Consider the following 19,586-nt stretch of genomic DNA (forward strand, 5'->3'; position numbering starts at 1 on the left):
TTCAATCTCTTTGGAACAGATATTAAGATCAGGCCAGGCTAGGACTGGTAATGGTGATGCATTGAAAAGTATTGGATGAATGAATGAATGAATTAAAGGGAAGGTGCTTATACAAGCCGCAAGCAAATCAGGATGAATGTTTCCCCCCCCCCCCCACTTTTTAGCATATATGGTGATCAGAAAAAGGATATATGCATATATGGTGATCATTCTTTCTCCTCCCCTGGGGACTGTTGTACTGAAGCAGTAAGTGCTGATGATAATTAAGGGGTGGTTGTCATCTTATCAGTTTGTTCAAATGTACAATTAACACCTTTAAGCATTACTCCACAATGTAAGTTTTTTTAAAACAATGTTTCCCATTTCATCTCCATTCTATTCGACCCATCCAACCACATTAAACATGTAGCAGGTCAAGACCATATTACCTCTCTATTTTAACAAGGCTGAAGTAGGCAGGCCAGGAGCTGACTGGCTTGGAGTCTAGCGGTATCTCCACATCACCGCTACCCAAATTATAAATGTATACTAAGTTGTCATTCTTAATTGCAAGACCCAGGTAATTTTTTGTCTAGAGAAGGAATGAAAAATAGATAGTCACAATGGTTTCAAGATATGCTACAGACAACACATTTGGTTCAGCATAGTATTCAGAGCTGTCTATTATGAATTTGTAATGCAGCCTTTAGGACATCTTTTGCTACTGAATGTGACTACAAGATTTCTGGTGGCACAAGGGAGGCCATTACTGTTTGCTAGGAAAACCACAAACTCTTACAGTCAATAGGCAAGTAAGCACTCTTTATCTTTGAACTGGAGCACTTGATGTATATACTGCAAGCAATCTACTGCTCATTGAATGTGAACCTTAAATGCTAAAGTGGAGTCATTTCCTCAATATATTCAATGTCTGTGGAGAGTTGATTGGAAATGTGGAAGCTCAGTATCACACCATAGTAGATGATGTAATTTGCTATTTGAAGAGACTGGAGAGCACAATGAAGAATATGGAAAGAGAATCTGTTCACAGGATGTTTGAAAAATCAATAATTTTGTTCATGCTGTTATGAAAATCTCATTAAAAAATAGAACCATACTTATGAAAAATGCTAAATCATACAATTCATAAACAGTGCATTTTCTATGAGAACAATTAAATGATGCTTACATTTTTATTTCCTAGATACAGAATAAACTGATCCCGAGGTGTTGTCCGCTCTGCGTTGTCCTTATGAAGCATCATGTATAAACTCAAAGATGTGAAAGCCTTTAAGTCTTCCATGTTTGTTTGGGGATTGACTTCAACAGCGGATTGACCGTCAAATGACATTGAGACTTGAACCTAGAAGATAAAATGTGTTAGATTTTATGCTTACCTTAGAGACAAAGATTATGGACAGTTTGCAAAAATCACAGGCAACAGTTACACCTTATAACAGCATGATACATAGTTAATGAACTGCATCTGATTTGGTGACTCACGTGTTTTGAGGGTGTGGGGAGAGATTAACAACTAAAATAAACTAGAAAATGTAAATCATTCATTAATTCATTTTAATGCACTATTCCACAGTCAGAGGTGTAAAAAAGTATTTGAGAAGATTAATAAACTATGGGATGGATCCAGACATGGTTTTCCATGAATGAAAGGCCTTCTGTTTGTAGATAGGACTGCAATACAGTAGACTGCCTGCATATGGAAGGGGGTGGGGGAGAGAAAGCAATTTTCACTGATTCCCTATTCTTCCTGCAGCCCCCAGCACCATCTCCCATTTGTTCTGGAAGGCCCCCCAACCATATGGATTAGCTTTCCTGGGGGGTGCAGAAGGAAGAAAGAGAAATCAAGGGAAACTGGGTATTTATTAGCAAAACTTTGCTCGTGAGAAGTCTGGATATCCAGCCCTGTGAAATTTTCTAAAATGAAAAAAATAAATAAAAATCCAGTGCCATTTATATTATTAAAAGCAATTAGTATTTTGCTTTGAATATAAGAGGGCTGCATTTTGGTCTCACACTCATGTACTTCAGGTGTAAAATATATGCAGTGGAGCTGCATTAGTGTAAGACTATAATGAATGTGAGGACACCCACCCCAAAGTATTCATTTATTCATCAGAATTCATTTTAATGTATACCATGCAGCATTTTTTTGGTCTTGTTAGCTGCACATATAAATCCTGAATATAAATCCTTAATTTATATGTGGGACATAAATCCTTAAACAAATAAAAGTGGATGGAAAGCGCTGTGATGGGTTTCAATCTGCAGATTTAAATGTCTTTTCGAAAACATTTTTTTTCCAACATTGCCACTCTTTCCTCTCTGATAAAGGTGCAACAGAAAAGCTTTAGACCCATTTGGCAAACTCATACTCAGAGTAAACCCATTGAAATTAATAGTTAGTCATGTCCATTAATTTCAGTGGGTCTAACTTTGAGTATGACTTAGTCAAATATGACCCTACACCTACACACACACACACACACAAATAATTTGTCATGAAGTTGGAACGCAAGAAAGGCCCCACTAAACCAGATCAAAGGTCGATGTGGTCCAGCATCCTGTTTTTCCAAAGTGGTCAACCAGATGCCATGGGAAACCAATAAGAATCACATGAGGGCAATAGTCTCCAGCTGCCCTCCAGCTCTGGGCATCCTGGAGGTCTCCTAGAGTTCGTGGCAGTAAACATTAGCATACTATAGTACCAACTACAGTACCAATGCTATTCTACCATTCAGGAGGGATGCGGGTGGCGCTGTAGCCTAAACCACTGAGCCTCTTAGGTTTGCTGATCAGAAGGTTGGTGGTTTGAATTATTGCGACGGGGTGAGCTCCCGTTGATCTGTCCCAGCTCCTGCCAACCTAGCAGTTCAAAAGCACACCAGTGCAAGTAGATAAATAGGTATCACTGTGGAAGGAAGGTAAATGGCGTTTCTGTGTGCTCTGGTTTCTGTCATGATGTCCCGTTGCACCAGAAGTGATTTAGTCATGCTGGCCACATGACCCGGAAGGCTGTCTGTGGACAAAGGCTGGCTCCCTCAGTCTGAAAGCAAGATGAGCGCTGCAACCCCATAGTCGCCTTTGACTGGACTTAAGCATTCAGGGGTCTTTTACCTTTACCTTTTACCTACCATTCAGACTCTTAACAGTTGCTATATTGCCAAAGTTCCAGTTACAGATAGGTAGCCGTGTTGGTCTGCCATAGTCAAAACAAAACAAATTCCTTCCAGTAGCACCTTAAAGACCAACTAAGTCAGTTCTTGGTATGAGCTTTCGTGTGCATGCACACTTCTTCAGATACACTGAAACAGAAGTTTCCAGACCCTTCTATATAGTGAGAAGGTTCTCTATATAGTGAGAACCTCTCCTGGACAATGACAGTTCTCTTTCTCAAGCTCTGGGAGGAAGACCTTTCATTGCCTACAGACAGCCACCCAGTCTTAAACAACTCCTAACCCACAATAATACTACAACCAGACCTAACACGGACACTGGCACCAGAGCCTGCAATAAACCCAGATGCCAACTTTGCTGCCACATACACCCGGACAACACCATTACTGGCCCCAACAACATCACACATACCATCTCGGGACTATTTAATTGCTCATCGTCTAACATTGTGTATGCCATAAAATGCCAACAGTGTCCTTCAGCTCTCTATATTGGACAAACAGGCCAGACCTTACGCCAAAGAATAAACGGACATAAATCGGACATCAGGAATCACAAGACAGAGAAACCAGTAGGAGAACATTTCAATCTCCCAGGACATTCTATACAAGATCTCAAAGTAGCTGTTTTACTACAAAGGAATTTCAGAAATAGACTGGAAATAGAAGCTGCTGAATTACAACTTATCACCAAACTCAAAACCATGGAGAAACCTGGTCTGAACAAAGACCTTGGATTCTTATCTCATTATACATGACAAAGCCATTTTTCACCTTTTCACCCCTTGCTTTTTCCTGTAAGACCTATTGCAGTCGTTAAGAGTCGTCAACAGGCTCATCACAGCTATCTGCCAATCACCCATTCCCACCACCCTTCAGAGTAATACCCCTCCCCACCTTCTCACTATATAGAAGGGTCTGGAAACTTCTGTTTCAGTGTATCTGAAGAAGTGTGCATGCACACGAAAGCTCATACCAAGAACTGACTTAGTTGGTCTTTAAGGTGCTACTGGAAGGAATTTATATTGCCAAAGGTCATCCAGGTTAGATGATATAACTGAACACCAAGTTTAAATTTAGGAGATGTTGTAATAAATAACCTACTATATTATTTGAACACATAAAGTTCCCAGCAGCCTCTTTACCTTGTTGGCTACACTCCTTGTCTGTGCAATGAGCTCCCTGACCCTTTGAATGCTGGCGGAGACATTGTTTGCGGGCCACTTCTGTTCCACTGTCCGCAGCTTATCTAGCAGCTGGGGGACAACTTCTGTGAGACTCTTCACTGTCATGGAAAAGGAAAGAAGAGGGTGGGGAAGAAAGTAATGATTCCATTCTGTGAAAAATTAAAAGGTTCTTCTGTGTACATTTTCTAACCTTGAACTCACAAACACAAGAAAATCTTACTTGCAGCAAGGAGTGAAGAAGAAGCACTGCTATATCTATACAGTGGTACCTCTGGTTACCAACTTAATTTGTTCCGGAGGTCCATTCTTAACCTGAAACCGTTCTTAACCTGAGGTATCACTTTAGCTAATGGGGCCTCGCACTGCCGCCACACTGCTGGCACATGATTTCTGTTCTCATCCTGAGGTAAAGTTCTTAACCCGAGGTACTACTTCCGGGTTAGCGGAGTCTGTAACCCGAAGTGTTTGTAACCTGAGGTGTTTGTAACCTATCTATATATGAATAATATTATATAGCAGTGGCTCTTTATTCTTTGTTACAAGCAAGATTTGTCCACTATAACCATTTATACATTATTTTTGTAGCTGCCATTTTATCCCTAAGGAGCATGAAAATAGTTCATGCTCTCAGACAGTAACAATATTTAAAGTAATTCTAAAATCCAATAAAACTACAGCAATTTGGATCCAAAATGAAATATGCCACAGTCCCATAGAAATGACTGGATAACAATGATGTACTTGTATTTCTGTGAGAAATGCATGAAGGGGCAAAGTGAGATATAAATGTAAGAAAATAACTAAACATGTTTTCTAAAGGACATTTTTTACTGTAGTGCTTCTTCTGCTAGTGCTATAATAAACTGCCTATGTTTCTTGATCTGAGTCAACATTCACCCTTGGCTGAGCCTTCAAGCCACTCCACAACCTCTCATTGTGCACACACAGAGGCAGATATGAAATCTCATGAACAGAGAGGGGGTGATTTGCGTCCCATCAGGGTGCTGGGCATTTCCCACTGCAGGGTTCAATTATTTTATTATAACAACAACAACAACAATAATAATAATTCAACTTATACACCGCCCTATACCCAGAGGTCTCAGGGTGGTTCACAACAAGACCACAACATATAAATCAAACCAAAAGCAATAACCCAATACCCCCCAAGCCACATTCTAAAAGGGTGTTGGATGCCTGGCGCCTAAAGTTGTATAATGAAGGTGCCAGGCGAACTTCCCTGGGAAGAGCATTCCACAGCTGGGGAGCCACTACAGAGAAGGCCTGTGCTTGTGTTGTCACCCTCCGGACCTCTCTTCTCTTTTCTCTTCGCTACCCCCCCCCCAAAAAAACCTGGTGGGGTTGGGAGGGTACAGCCCTCCAAGATCCCACCAATTTTGGTACCCATTTTGCATCCTAGTGTTTCCCATCACCGTACCTGTATCCCTTGTTGTGACTGTGGCACGTTCATAGGCTGCTCTTTCAGGCTTAAAGTTCTTCAGGTCTTGGGACCATTTGCTCACATTCTCAGCCATTGGATTAGTAGTCTGTGTTACTGCTGCAGCAGTATCTAGAGCTTGATCTGTAATGACTTTTAACTGGTTCAGACGTTGTCTTGCATTATCTGTTAAAAGAACAAAAGCAAAAAACGACTCTTAATAGCCAATAGATAGGATAGATACACTGTAATGACAGAGGGAGGGGGGGAATTCTCTATAGTAAGAAATCAGTAAAAATTTGATCCTGAGGACTGGGGTGGAGGCTGGGGTGGGGAAACCAAGAACAGAACAAGATATGGTAGAGAGGGATGCAGTAGTGAGGAGAGAAATGGCAAAAATTGGCTGCCTCAATTCACCCAAGGGAAAATATTTTAGTGGTGTTAGATGTTCTGATTTGCATGCAAGAGGTCCCCCGTGTTACTCCAGGAAGGGCTGGGAGTGACCCCCTGCCTGAAATCCTACAAAGCTGCTGTCAGCCAATACTGACAACAAGTTCAAGTTCAGTTAAAGGCAACTTCCTATTTTTCTATACTTTCTATTACGGCAAAGCTACCATAGGATACAACTTTGTCTCCCCTTGCAGACACACATACACACTGAAAACAGAGGTGTGAGTCAGGATGGGCAGAGATGTTTTGCTACATTATATGTGATTTTCAGTTTGTTCTAAATAATTTATGCCAACTATTTGCTATGTAGGCATTCAGGGGTATTTCTGCATGGGCACTAAAATGTATTTTAGTATCTAAGTAACTTGGCAGCCTTGCACCATGCTTAACCCTTTTGAACATTGCAGAGATTGCCAAAATTAATTGTGAATAGAATTAACAATTACCTTTATGGAGGAGATCCAACAAACACAACAAATCTGAAGGCAATTTTGTGATTCAACTATTAAAAAGAATCAGCAAAAGTAGGATTTGATTTGAATCCTTCCTGACATAATCACTAAGGGGATTTCTAGTATAAATTTCTTCTTCAATCAGTTTCACGAGATTAAATTTTTCAGTATTTATCTCCTGACCTTGTTCTGACATCTGTATTTTTGAAATGACTTTCAGCAAATAGCTTTTCCAATTATTCTTTCTGGCAACAGTTCCATTAACACGGCGACCTGCGTCAGCAACAGCTAAATAATCTGTAAAGGAGAAATAAAATGTAAGGAATGGTTTTACCACTATGGAGGACTCAAGACCCAGTTCACACATGTGCTAAATCATGTTATCAGGATGAACTGCAATAAGCCTTGTGGTTTCCTTCCTCCCCTCTTCCAGTGCACCTTTGACAATGAGATCAAACGCTTTTGCTTTCATTTTAGATTAACTACAGTTTTAGTGCTATATCCAATCCCTGTGGTAATTTTAACTATGGTTAGTGAAAACAAGTGAGGTTCATAACCCATGATTCGAAGTCAGCTTTTCCCAATTAACCACAGTTCATGACTAACCACAGTTTGCCTAAATTTGGATGTCACCACAAGCTGTGGTTAGTCTTAAAAGGCAGCAAAGTTTCTAAACTCTTTCTTGTGGCAATTCCAGAATATAATGTAGAAGCATGCAACCTCAATGCTCACTGTGGCTTATCATTGTAAACAGTTTACATCTAGTCTTAGTATTAATTTTATCAAAAAGGCACTCCACCGTATGTATAACCGGTGCTAATCATGACAATATTTAATTAGGAGATATTTAATGACACACATTTAGGTAGTCTGGCTTTCGCAAGTCTCCTTGTCAGTGCCCAGCAACAATTCCTGATGGAATACTGAATTGTCTTCAGGGACCTCTTAAAAAGAATTTGGCAGATGGTATTCTCTTGAGCTAGGTGACAGTACATTTACATTAGAAAAATAATGCACTACAAATGTGAAAAGCATTTGCTTCTGACAGATTAAAAGCAGTAATTTCCATAGTTTTAAGTTTCAGAAAAAGAAGTACTAGCATCCTGTAAATCTTCTATATGGCCTGGTAATTGTACAGACATTTGTTGCAGTGCAGGTCCCAGAGAACAAGAGATACAAAATGGATAAAGTAATGAGTGTTTATTAGACCAGCTTCTGTTCTACTGAAAATAGACAAGCTTTTGAATTACAGAATTCTCAGTGGGATATAATGATTAATTCTCTCCTGTCAACATTTTTCATTCTTCACGATGCTCCCTTTCCATATGCAGAGCTATTATACTTCCAGAGAAGTGTCCAAATCAAGAAACAGGATTATATTTACTAGTATGTGCCGTCTGCTCCTGATTGCTGGCTTGATTGAGAACTTTTTTGCTTTCTTCTTTATGGTAAGTGATCTGGGTGCCAATTCCAACAACAGCCTACAAATTCATTTTAGAAAGAGAGTCAGAATAAAACCTCATTTATTTCTTCTGATGTTCAGGATTTCTATGCCACCTTTTCAGAGCAACCCCCCACCCCAAAAGGCAGCTTATGTCAAAACTACGACCCAACCCAAACATTTAAAAATGACACTAAAAAAGGAGCAGTTAAAATAAAACTCAATTTGAAATAAAAAAAGGGTTTCGTTTCAGTAGAGATATTACACGCATCTCCCTAGGGAGAGAATTCCACAGGCATAGAGCCACAACCAAAAAACCTTCTCCCCTCATTCTCTCCCTCCCCCCCTCGTAATTTCTGAAACAGATAGTGGAAGGTTATGAAGCACAAATTGCTATTAAGCCCATAACCATGGTGGAATCTACACACATATAAAAAACGTTATGAAAATGCTTTTAAAAAGTTTTGAAAAATACATTGAATTTAGCATAGCTCACTGTGGCCATCTAGTGTCACGCTTGTATATTGCACTTTATGACACATTAAATTTTTTTATTTGCAGTTGTATAGCTGAGTCCCATGTATAGCAGTTTAAGGTAAGTGATCTGAATTCGGAAGAGGTGCGTAAGACTCAGACCGCCCCGCCACCAGGTGGCACATTGGAAGATGGCTGACAATAACATCTCTCCGACCCACACGAGGTAATTAAGAGGCTGTTATGGGAAGTATGCAGCCTTCCCGCCCGCCCCCCCAAGGAGATGGGGGGGGGGACTGCCTTGCCAGCAGTGTCCATAATTCACCCCCGGATTCGAAAGAAGGGGGTGCGGACACTTGGCACAAGCCCTTGGGTGAAGTCGGCTCTTCCTGACGCTGTCTCCAATCAGCGCACTGGTTTGCTTTAGCTCAAAATATATAATTGGAAATATATAATTGGAAAGAAGCTAAAGCACATACACCAAGCGAAGATCGGGAGTTAAGACTGCTGATTAATGGATCTCTGTGAGTGGAGTGATGGGCGGGACAAATAAATCAAGTGATGAATCACCATTAAAAGACTGGTATGTTTGAAGTGAAACGGAAAGGGGGTGGAGGAAAAAACTTTTCTTTTTTTGCTTTATGTGAGTATTAATAACCCTCCACCCCAGAGAGAAGAATCGTTGCAATTTATTAATCACAAGCAGGAATTTAAGAACTGTGTGGAGTGAATTATGGATTAAAGAGAGGATTGGTAAACATCGGAGAATGGAGGAAAGTTTTATGACGCAGTTTTAAATGGCGTCTCGCCAAGACAGGCTTGCCTAAGAAGGATGGGGGGAGGAGGAGCAGGGTCATCGGAATGTGAATGGTGATCGGAATTTGATCTAGACCTGGCAGAGCCCTCTGAGATATGTTTGGCAAGCCCGGGAAAATCAACGGACAGACTGAGGGAAAGTTCTTTACGGAGTTGTGGAAATGGCGTCTGTCCCTATGTGATATGATTTTTGGAGAGTGTAAAACCCACACAGAGGATGTTTGTTTTCAACCCGCTTGTGAAGATTATCAGAGATCGCAAAGAAAGGAATATATGATAACAACAAGAAGATGAGGAAAGTAACAAAGAGACTATCTGGACAGAACTGGATAGAACTGTCTAATTAAAGCAGCAATATAAGTGATGCTTGGACCCCTGTTTGGAGCTTGAAGTATGGGTACCCCCAACAAAAATTTAAAAATCTGGCTGTATAATTTGGAACTAATATGATTTGGAAATAATGTGATTTGATTGGCCTCTTAATAAAAAATATATTAAAAAAAAGAGACTCAGACCACCCCTTCCCCTTTGACACAGCCATATCCAAATCAGGCAGCCCATACAGCTGATTTTACTAAAGAAAATTTACATTGGGAGCTTGAATGTGACATGTGGTTTGGCCCTTTACTTTTAAAGGGGCTGGATGGGAAATTGGCAAAAAGTCTCTAACTCCACTTTGCCCAGCAAAGGCATCCTGCAACCCAGGTTCCACTCATGGGTGCTCTGAATCTAGCCTATTGTAACTTTTGCAAGTATACAGAAATTATGGAATTGTTGCAGTAAAAATTAGAAAATGGCTCCAAAAAGAATTATACCAGAGACTGAGACTGAAATGTATTTCTTCTCATTTGGTGAACTAGGCAATAGTTGTGGAAAATAACATTCACATGATTGCTGGTGTGTTTTGTATGCAGCCTAATAATTAGACATTACATGTGAAAACTTCTATAAAAGAGTTTTCAGCAGGCACTGGAAATTTTGCTTCATCCCAATGATACAAGGGTCATGGAGCATAGATCAGGGTTTACTTACATCACCGACCCGCTCTGTAGTGTTTAATGCCAACGTAGAGATTTGTTCGGCTTCGTGAATGTAATTAATGATATTTTCATGCACATTGGAAGCATTTAATGCTTTTTGGACTAATCCGTTTGTATCAACACCATGCAAGGTCCTACAGCAAAGGAGAAATAACAATAACAATAATAATCTGAATTACTTACAGGTGAAAACAGGTGAGTATTTGCCAGAGCTGAATCAAGTAATTGAGAGACAGTGATTTTGTGCACTTATTTAGTCTCAGTAATGGCACATGCACATGCTAAAAGGTGAGTACAGATCTCACCAGCAGCTCAGTTTCAGCATTGCACAAGTCAGCTGCAGTATCAGTTGCAGAGCTGCTGCTGAATCTGTCCATGAACAGGGATTGGAGATATACCTACCTTTTTGAAACCCATTATTTGCAATAAAAAATACTAAACCTGCCTCCAGATTGTCATGATTTTGCAGAAGGGGTCCATCTGCACACTGGAACTTTACGTCTGCACAGTTAAAGTGGATTAAAGGACTCTTGTTATAGCGCAGCAAACTCACTTTAGAAAAGAATTGGACTTTTTATGGTTTGGAAACTGAAATGGATATTCACTGAAAACTGTGTGATGACTATTTCTAAACAGCTGCTTTGAAGGAAAGAAAAATACAATGGTAGATTTGATCATCTAGTTGGACCCTATGTTGAGAGCTGGTATACATAGCACAGTGGTGAAAAGACTATAATGCAAAGTACAATTACTGTATTGCTATATTCTACTTTCTTCCCAACCAGCCAATCCTTTTATGAACATTGGATACAATCCAGCCAAAGCAAAGCACTTTAAGTTCCATTGTTTTCAGTGGGAGAGTAAACCACACATTTAATTCTGTTCCATAAGGCTGAAATGCACTTCACATTGTACTGGTTTACACATCACAGTCAGGCAAATCATGGCTTAGCATGAATACACAAGATTTGGGAGAAGAGGCAATAGCTGCTTCTCCCCAGTCACTTTGCTGCTGCACCACACTGAGCTAAGCCATGAGTATGTTGCTGGAACCTGGACTTATGGACAAACCACAAGGTTTGTAAAATCTAGGACAAATCTTGGAGACAGCACATCAGGAGCAAAATGACCAAAATGGCAGCAAACTCCTCTCTGGGAGCCTACATACTTGTGGAGTCACATGAAGCCATGGTAGCAAACTAGGCTGCTGGCTGAATTGTGCTCATTTGTTTGATTTATAGAGCACAGTTAATATGATATATTAATATATATTAACTGATGGCAGTTTACCTGTCTAGCTGATCTGCAAGAACACCAAGCTCTTGTGCATATTCCATGGCCCTTTGCACCAAATCACCATCAAACCTTGAGAGGTTGGCCAGTTTGTCCTGTAGCTGTATTTTAGCTCCATCTATTTCTGCATAGAACCCTGATGCATTCTGTTCAAATGAGAGTACAGAGTGGGGAAAAGTAATCCAAGGTTAATATTTCTAGAAATTGATACTATTTTCCCAGCAGGTGTGTTGTTAATACTTACCAGGAGGGAAAGAGGTATGGTGGTAGGGAGGTTGGCATGGTACAAATGTACTAGAAGGAGCATTGGATGGGCTTTGCCAGTACATTTGCACAGCACCAACATCCCCATTGCCTCTCCTCTCCCACCCTTTAAGCAACAGCATCCCACTAACTAGGAAGGTAGTGCAGTGACTCTGCGCCACCTGGTGAGCTGCTTCTGGGCATTGCTGTTGACCATGATTAATGCTATTGGGGAAGTTAAAGGTAAAGGTAAAGGGACCCCTGACCATTAGGTCCAGTCATGACCGACTCTGGGGCTGCGGCGCTCATCTCGCTTTATTGGCCGAGGGAGCCGGCGTACAGCTTCCGGGTCACGTGGCCAGCATGACTAAGCCGCTTCTGGTGAACCAGAGCAGCGCACGAAAATGCCGTTTACCTTCCCGCCGGAGCGGTACCTATTTATCTACTTGCACTTTGAGGTGCTTTCGAACTGCTAAGTTGGCAGGAGCTGGGACCGAGCAACAGGAGCTCACCCTGTCGCGGGGATTCGAACCGCCGACCTTCTGATCAGCAAGTCCTAGGCTCTGTGGTTTAACCCACAGTGCCACCCGCGTCCCATTTGGGGAAGTTACTCTTAGTCAATATTTGAAGCTGGTTAGCAAACGCTGGAAAAGAAAAATTGGGTAGTGTTAACCAGTGTGTTTTTATGGGGGGGACGCAGGGGTACACATACCCCTGAGGGGCAGTATTTCAATATGAGTAGGGAAATGAGAGTACCCCTAAACATTTTTTTAGAAAAAAAAGCACTGGTGTTCACCATGGGAAACGCTGGTGCTGATGCAACACCTTAACTCTGATTAAGGTCAGTAAGGAATGTGTCATTCACAAGGAAGCTACCTTGATTGCCTCGGTCAGTTCCAAGCTGAGTTGCTGTGGTACATCTAAAATATCTCTTGCCTGCAGCAGGGTACTGTTGACACTGTTAATCTGTGCCTCCACTACTTCTTGTTGCTTCTGTGAGAAAATAGATGAATGAATGAATGAATGAATGAATGAATAAGCTCCCAGAAATGTTGGATACATTTATTATGTTCTTTTGGGTTAGTGGCTTTGATCTATCCTAAAAATGCACTGCTGAACTTCTGTCATCCAATTAAAATTTGGAAGCTGAGGTTATTAGGAGGTTCTGAATTAAGAAAAATGGAATTTTAAAAGAGAGCAGATAATAGATAGTTTAATTGACTCCTATTGTGGCAGGTCACTTTTGCACAGTCTGTTTTTAGACATTCAGTAACGCTGCCAAGAGCGACACACACAACTTTCTGAAATAAGACTTGAAACAGCTAATATATCTTAGGCAATTTCTGAGAAAAGATTTGAAATATAGAAAAAGAAGATTGAAAAAGCAGTGGATTGGGAAGAAAGGTAGATGGTGTATTTTCCTGAGTTGTTACTGGCCTCATTGTAGTACAGTAGCAGCAATAGTAGTTTTACTTACCTGCCCTTAACCAGAAAGTCCCAGGGCAGGTTACATCATGTGAAAACACAATAAACACAATAAAAAAATGATACCTTACAACACCTCACAGGAAGGACACCAAAATCTGTTCTTCAATTTTCAAAGACCAGGGCAAAGAAGTGCATAAATGTGCACATTTATAGCCAGGGCTTTGTACATTTCATATCAAGAGAAACCCATTTTGTATATGATCTTTTCTGCAGCCAAACATGGCAGCAACAAAACGCATAGGGCAGCATCCAGTTAAATAGTTCCACCAGTGCAAGGACCTCTAGCTGTACTTCCCCTCCCTCCCCTCTGTCCACGCAGGGGGGCGTGACCCTTAAATCTGCTCTGTGGTTTACTCCAACCTCTGGAGCAGATTTTGGAATCATGCTGAGAAAGGAAACAATTCCTGAAATCACCACCCTCTCTTTCCACTCTCCTAATAAGGGCAGGAGGAGGGGAATGCTCTTCACAGATTCACAGTGCAATATACTGCATGGTACCTTTTGCCTTCGGAACGTGGCGGTGCTTTCTTTATTTCTAGCTTCTGCTTTCTTAATGTCATCAACAGCCTGGTCCAGGGCCTTCTGCAAATCTGCAAGCTTGGTGTTGTAATCCCCAAGCTGGTCCAAAACGACAGGAATCAGAGATCTGGTTTCATTGTATGTCTGTTTCCACTTTTCCACTTCTTTTAGCACTAAGAGAAGATAAAGCTGGTTAACCATTGTGAATGGCCTTACTCTTGGTTTCTGCAGCAAGTTTAGCCACACATGGTTAGGGAATGGACAAACTGTTGCCAATTTCTTTCATTTTCTCATTTCAGTTCAGTTCTTCACATTTCCATATCTGTTTGCAATTATTATTTTTTTAATTGTAAAAATTCATTAGCATTTCAGGACAAATTTATCCTAATAAACTATATTCGGGGTTGGTGGTCGTACGACAGCACACAGAGTGTAACAAGGACTGAGAGATTGTGGGGGGGGAGGGGGCCTCGTTTAATCTCACTGTAAACAAGTGGTACAGTGACAATAAAGTATTTCTATTTCTATATATTCTGGATGCAATTTTGCCTAATGTACACATTTCTGCATAACCCCCCCATAGAATGCATTTTTAAATATTATTTTGATGAATATATGCTTTTATATACACTTTACATTATTGTGCACATTACATGGCTGGAGAATTGCTTTGCAAAATTCAGAAAAGTGTGAACTTTGAAGCTCCTGCAATCAATCAGAAGCCGCGGAAGCCCCGTCGGACATTCAAGTTCCAAAAGAATGTTTGCAAACTGGAACAATCACTTCCGGGTTTGCGGCATTTGGGAGCCAAAACGTCCGGGTTCCAGGGCATTTGGGATCCAAGATATGACTGTACTCTTTTATATGAATTGCACATGATTTTGAATTAATTGGTGCCATCATGGCTGACACTCATAAAGATCTGTGAGTATGTATTTCAATATGCAACTGTGCTTTTTCAATGCCACATTACACTGTCTTGACAGAAGGAAAACTCACACTCTTGCGCTGCATCAGATTCTTCGTATGCAAGTGGTATCTGAATAGTGAATGGCTTGCGACGTTTGATGTCCTTCACCATTTCTTCTGCTGCCTTGAGCTTCTGAATGATATCCTCAGGCCTCAGGTCATGTTCAATGCCATAGTATTCCACCTTGCTGCTGACTTCTGTGAACAAAGCCCAGGCAGATAAAGCAATAATGAATTGAGATTGAACAACTAACTACACAAGCCCCCTTGAATCATAGGTTTCTGACAAGACCCTGAATGTTTCATATCTTTATTGATATGTTTATAGTCCCTTCCCCCTGAGGTCCTTCAGGGTACCCAACTCTTGTGCCCATGTGGTTCTCTTTCTCTACATTGTAGAAATAGCCTTGTAGCCAGTTGCAAAAACCATTTGTTGGTAACAACTCGTTTTCTAGAATTGCAAACCTGCATTTATAAGAACATTGGATTATGCAGAATTTGTAGTTAGCAGCAAACACCTCACGATACACCAGTGGCATGGAACTTGTGCCTCTTTTGTACACAGTTGCAATGATTTCAGGGGGCTGCTTTTATGCTATCTCTCTTGATCAATAAGCTAGTATGAATAAATAGCAGTTTTATAAGTCCCAGGGCAGCAGGAAGATTTAATAATTCAACATCTATTGTATTTGGTTACAAATGGAAAACAGCTCTAAATTCTTTTTGCAGGTTGTTTCTTTTTCAGCCCCAAATGATTGTGCTATTCTTTCAGAAACTCAGAGCTAGTTCTCCCGTTTGTATTCTGATAAAGTAATAATAAATGTTGGGGGGGGGGAACCGACAACTGGTATTTTGATGGCTACGTAGACATAATGATCTCAAAGATCTCGGTCAAAATACTTAAGTTTGCTAAGAGTTGTCTAGACAGGACTTGGGCATTTCCCCCCATGTTTGAAAGAAACAAACCACAACATTCTGGTGGACTGCTGATTGGCATCAGCATAGGGAGCCTTTTTCACTTCCTGCTACACCCTCACTGTAGCCACATTATCACTGCTCTTACACAGGAAATTGAATGTATTGTTTCAATACATACAGGAAACTTCTCCCGACACTCATCTGCACAGCTGGTAGGAGCAACTGTGAGACCGATGTGTAGCTTGACCAGCTATTTTCCTTCTCTCAGCACAAAAATGTATTGGGGAGGTACAAGAAAGCCTGATTACTTTTCCTGCACTTGTATTGCTCCTGTGATGACTTTTACCTATTGGCAGTCTTGCCATTTTGTTCTCGCCATTTAGATGAACCAAGAAAAAGCACAGATTTACCTTGGATATTATCTATCATATTTCCAAGTGCCTCCACAAGAACAGCCGCACGGTCAATGCTCTTCATGGTTTCCTTCTGTATCAATTGGCCTTTGCTGGATTCTTGATTTCCCTATGAATAAACCATGCAATTGTGATATTAGATTTTCTTTTCAATCTCCAGGCATGTGCAGGTCTGACTAGTGTAAGCAAAATCTGTCTGATGAGTGCAGGAAGGTCTATTGAGCGTATAAATGATATCTGGCAATGTTGGAAGAAAAGAGCTGCATCTCATTAGGTGCCTGGTATTTACAATGCAGGCTTTGGAAACTTGCTCCATATTTCAGTGTCATTTGCTGCACTCAAACCGTCACTTATCGGATCCAACTCTGAAGCTGAAGCTGATCCTTATGCAAACTTCCCTAGGAAAGAAGTTTCATTGAATATAGTGGGAATTATATCTGAGCAAATTTTCTGCACAAAATATTTGGCAACCACATATACAACATTATCTTGATGATCTTTTTAATAAGCAGCTTCTGAAGGAGGCAATTTGGAAAAGGAGGAGATGTATGTTTGTGTGGAAAAGTAGATTAGAAAAATAGTGAACAGGAGAAATTGTTCCTCATTCCCCTTCTCATGTTAATTTTGATTTTCTTTTAAGTCATTAGGCTTTTAAAAAAACATACACATGTCTGCATGGCATGTAGTGTCTAGTTTTGTCATATAATGTGACTCAGTGTGTCACCTTCTTTTGCAAATCAGTGCTTTGCTTGCTGAAGCACCAGGTGGCGCTTTCAACCAGTTGGAAAAAAAATGAGTCTAAGATCACATAGCGACTTCCTCAAATCATGTGAATGAATCTTCTCCCTTGTGTCCTCTCCTGATACTGAAATGTACAGTTAAAACACATTTGTTGGTGTAGGATCGAAGACCTGAATTTCTTCCTGTTAGTGCTGTGCTTATGGGAACCTGTTTTTAGAGGGCTTTTTATGTTAAGGGCTGCATTCCCTCATAAGTGGTCTGTCAGAAGCCATATACTGGCAGTGGACATGTTCAGAGTCAGAGGGAGTGGGGCAGCCCCCCTTTCTTGCTCTTTCTGCAATTCCCTTCTCTCTCTCTCTCTCTCTCTCTCTCTCCCTGCAATCCAGTTTCCCTTTGCTTTTTCCCTCCTTGCCACTCTGATGAAATCAGACTATTTTCTTCATGAAATTAGGTAGGGGGCCACAGATTGCCCAGGCTTATTTTAGACCTTGGAATTTCCAGCCATACTCTGCTTAGAAGAGCTTTTTTTTTATTTAAAAAATCCATTCTTTTGATAGAATTATCAAAATGGGTATCCTGTTCCTGGACCTGTTCCAAAAAAGAAATTTACAGGAACAGTATAGCTGGGGAAATAAATAAATATATATGACACCAAACAACAGCACTATACACTAAAGTATTTGCTAGAATGAGAAATACAGAATACAGGAAAGAAAAGCAAAATAATAATAAAGGTATGTGTGTGTGTGATCACATGTAACATGTATTGTTTTTATTTCAACAGCTACCCCATAGTCTAGGGACGGGGAGCTTCCAGACCATAGGCCAAAAGTAACCCCCTAAGGTATCTCTTTCTAACTGTGCTGCATGCATTTATAACTGAATTTGTGGCATATGTGGTGTGTATGTGAGAATGTGATGTGAGTGAAGGGGCTTAGTGGTGTGTGTGTGTGTGTGTGTGTGTGTGTGTGTGAACTGTATGTGTACAGCCTTTGACCAAGAGTATGCAGTCCTTGAGTGGGGTGGTTCTTCAGTTCCAACACAGAGATTATATGATTGAGAACTTCTGATGTGATCTAACAAGTACAACAGGATTGGGGAACTTGTGACCCTTCATATGTTACTAGACTACATATCAAAACATTCCTGATGCTCCAAGTAGGAGCTGTACTGTTGTGCCTTTTGCACCACAAATATAATTCCACTCATACTGACCCTTCGTGATCCACAAAAGATGCCTGATTAGCTCATCCCTACCAGAAAATTATGATCCTTATTTAAGCACCTGCTACTTACTGTGTAAACGATTACTGCTGATAATTGACAAGCTCGGGGAAGACTTTGAAGTATATTATTGTGCTAATGGAAATGCTACGAAAACTTCCATGCACAGCACCCATAGCTTGAAATATCCAAAAGAGAAAGAAAAGCAACTGAATGTCATTTATCTTGATTACTGTAATCAGTTTAAATTAGAATTTGAAGTAGGCATGCCATATTTCCATTAGGGGGAAAAAGGAGCACCAAGTGAATAACAGACAAGCAGGATGTGGAGGAAGCTGCCTTATGTCAGGTTCACCTTATGCTACTTGCCTTATGCTACTGGTTCACCTAGCTCTGTCCTAGCCTGAGGGGCAGCAAATTTCCAGGGTTCAAACAGGAGTCCATCAAAACTTTTTAACTGATCATGTCAGGCGTTGAAACTGGGACCTTATGCATGTAATGTGGCCCTTCAGGTGATCATTGACCATGCTGGTTGGGGCTGATGGGACTTGGAGTTCAACAACATCTGCAGAGCCACCAGTTCACCACATCTGATGTTCTGCAACTGAAGCTTGGCCCCTCATAAATGGAGACCCACATTAAGATATATTTTATGTAGGTTTTGGGGACAAACCCATACTATTATGCCAAACTTTTTTCTTCATGTGAACATTTCTCCCCTCCCTCATCGCCTCCCCATGAACACACATTTTTAAAAAAATAAAAAAATGTGTTTTGTGTTATGCCAAATTAAATAATTCTTTAGTAATTCATTGAGCTCCTAGGACTCATAAGGGTAGATTGTACCAGTGTGGGAATCATCAAATACTCTTTGATGCCCCGGCAGCAATAGGAAATTTTCTACCCATTCCCAAAATGTTCCTTTCACGGTTTTCAATCAGAAATGCTTCATCCCCATTTACACAAGAAAAAGGGGGAATGGTCAGAGATCTCTAGTGGAAATAACTAGCTCTGTATCTGCATCTCATGCGACCTATTTGATCATAAATGTGAAAAAACACAATTGTCACAGACTGTATTTTCTGCATCCAGTTGACACATAACCACAACCTGAACAGTTTTCCCATTTACATTCATGTGTAAATGCCTGATTACTTGTCTGTTCCTGCTGTTAACCAAGTACTAGGAATATGCTTTTGATCTGCTGATGACATGAAGCTCTCTGGGGAAGGGGTGAGGGAGGGTCATTGGATGCTGGGGCAAGGACTCATGTTTTTGAGTTCTGAATACAGTGTGGTTTTATGTTG

At 40.7% G+C, this 19,586-nt stretch overlaps 1 protein-coding gene and 1 long non-coding RNA gene across 4 annotated transcripts in view; one reads left to right on the forward strand and one right to left on the reverse strand.

Annotated features, from left to right (window-relative positions):
• The window catches only part of LOC309339369, a 555,996-nt gene that overhangs the window by 22,748 nt on the left and 513,662 nt on the right, over positions 1 to 19,586 (forward strand). The window lies entirely within an intron of this gene.
• LAMA4 (laminin subunit alpha 4) overlaps positions 1 to 19,586 on the reverse strand; it is a 78,779-nt gene that overhangs the window by 20,076 nt on the left and 39,117 nt on the right. The window contains 12 exon segments of the mRNA XM_081857569.1: positions 429 to 571; positions 1,169 to 1,342; positions 4,319 to 4,458; positions 5,799 to 5,984; positions 6,884 to 6,997; positions 8,085 to 8,181; positions 10,464 to 10,605; positions 11,762 to 11,910; positions 12,884 to 13,000; positions 13,994 to 14,187; positions 15,014 to 15,181; positions 16,312 to 16,423. Of these exon segments, the coding sequence (XP_081713695.1) occupies positions 429 to 571; positions 1,169 to 1,342; positions 4,319 to 4,458; positions 5,799 to 5,984; positions 6,884 to 6,997; positions 8,085 to 8,181; positions 10,464 to 10,605; positions 11,762 to 11,910; positions 12,884 to 13,000; positions 13,994 to 14,187; positions 15,014 to 15,181; positions 16,312 to 16,423 (1,736 nt within the window).

The sequence above is a fragment of the Podarcis erhardii genome (genome assembly GCF_964252035.2).
Source record: "Podarcis erhardii genome assembly, chromosome: 3".
NCBI lineage: Eukaryota > Metazoa > Chordata > Lepidosauria > Squamata > Lacertidae > Podarcis > Podarcis erhardii.